This window comes from Otolemur garnettii, unplaced genomic scaffold (assembly GCF_000181295.1).
Source record: "Otolemur garnettii isolate 467f Iridium unplaced genomic scaffold, OtoGar3 scaffold00128, whole genome shotgun sequence".
In the NCBI taxonomy this organism is placed as follows: Eukaryota; Metazoa; Chordata; class Mammalia; order Primates; family Galagidae; genus Otolemur; species Otolemur garnettii.
The window spans coordinates 1,287,276-1,288,794 of NW_003852523.1; the positions used below are offsets into that span (position 1 = coordinate 1,287,276).

At 44.4% G+C, this 1,519-nt stretch overlaps 1 protein-coding gene across 1 annotated transcript in view; it reads left to right on the top strand.

The window, feature by feature from the left end:
- Positions 1–644, top strand: part of FAM3B (family with sequence similarity 3 member B) — a 26,793-nt gene extending 26,149 nt beyond the window's left edge. The window contains exon 8 of the mRNA XM_012810264.1: positions 555–644. Within this exon, the coding sequence (XP_012665718.1) occupies positions 555–644 (90 nt within the window). The remainder of the gene's footprint in view (positions 1–554) is intronic.
- Positions 645–1,519: the final 875 nt, after the last annotated feature.

A 1,519-nucleotide genomic window follows, 5' to 3' on the forward strand; every position in this document is an offset into this window, starting at 1 on the left:
AGGACCATCTGTACTTAATGGCCAGGGGTGGCTAGTGACCGCTCTATTAGAAAGCACCTGTTATGGGACATTTGCATCACAAAGAAAGTTCTAGAGCTGCATTAACACCTGGTTCAGATATTATTAAGAAACAGGGTTCAAGTATACAGTTAAAAGAAATAGATGTAGTATTCAATAGGTCAGCAGGCTGCCAATAATTAACAATAATCTATGGCACATCTCAAGATAGCTAGAAGACTAATAATTTGAATGTTCCTAACATAAAGAAAAGATAAATATTTAAGGTGATATTATCCTAATTACCGTGATTTGATCTTCAGACATGATAGGAATGCATTGAATTATCATATGTACCTGAAAATATATACATCTATTATGTATCAATAAAAGTCTATTAAGAAACACAGCAAGAGGAAATCAAACACCCAGATTGGGTTGGAGCAGATCAGATTCTACAAAGGGATGTTTGTATGACTTTGCTCACAGCTGACACTGTTAAAATACCAGTTGATTAGATTAGTGAATGACTAAAACTCTTTCCTTTCCTTATACAGATCAACCTCTCTGATGGTAAGAAGAACAGATACTCCGGTTGGCCAGCAGAGGTCCAGATAGAAGGCTGTGTGCCCAAAGAAGCAAGCTAGCACTGAGCCGTCCTTAATAAACGTGTTTTGTATAAACAAACGCAGCTGGAAGGGCCGAGAATATCATCTCTCTAAGTCCTTGTTGTAAAGGAATGAACATTTCCTAGTTGTGTCACATATTGGCATACAGTATTTTTATACCAGCATTTATATAGTGAAGATATTAACGGAAAACCCAAAAGAATGGGAATGAATTCTTAAAGGGAATAAAATGATTTAAGCTCAAAAGGAGAGTAGGGGGAAATCACTGACACCTGTCCAGGTGTGGGGCTGCATCATGATCAGATCTCAGCACGACCCCGTGTGGTCCAGATGGCTCTGCACAGAGAAACCGTTACTCCAGTAACATGGAGCACACTGTGGTGCCCAGCAGACGCCTTCTGTGGGGAGAAGGTACAGCGGTCCAGAAGGCGTGGACACCTTCCTTGATCAGCCCAAGGGGGGCCTCTTAATCTTTTCCTGTGGGCTTGAGAATTCATTCATTCATTCCGCAACTCTGGTGCTTCCTGCCCTGTGGTACAGGGTACAGTATCCAACTGTACTGGGTACTGCCCAGGGTACAGTATCCAACAAGACGCAGTCCCTGCCTTGCTGCCAGGTGTGGACGGGGTGGGGAGGGAGGTACAGCACTCGGAAGGGCAGCCATGTGTCTCAGCTGCTCCAGGAAGCTTCGTGCTCAGGGAGGTGGCCTTGGTGATGGGTGTGACTCAGTGTGGAGAAAGTGTGAGCACTGGGCCACAGCATCGCTGTCAGGTGTCCACTCTACCCTCTTCCCAGGCCCGGCCTTCAGAAAGCTATGAGACCTCTCTGGGCTCGTGTTATCAGAGCTGTAAGATAGAGAATCTGGGATAGATGGATGGGTTTTGAGCATTTTT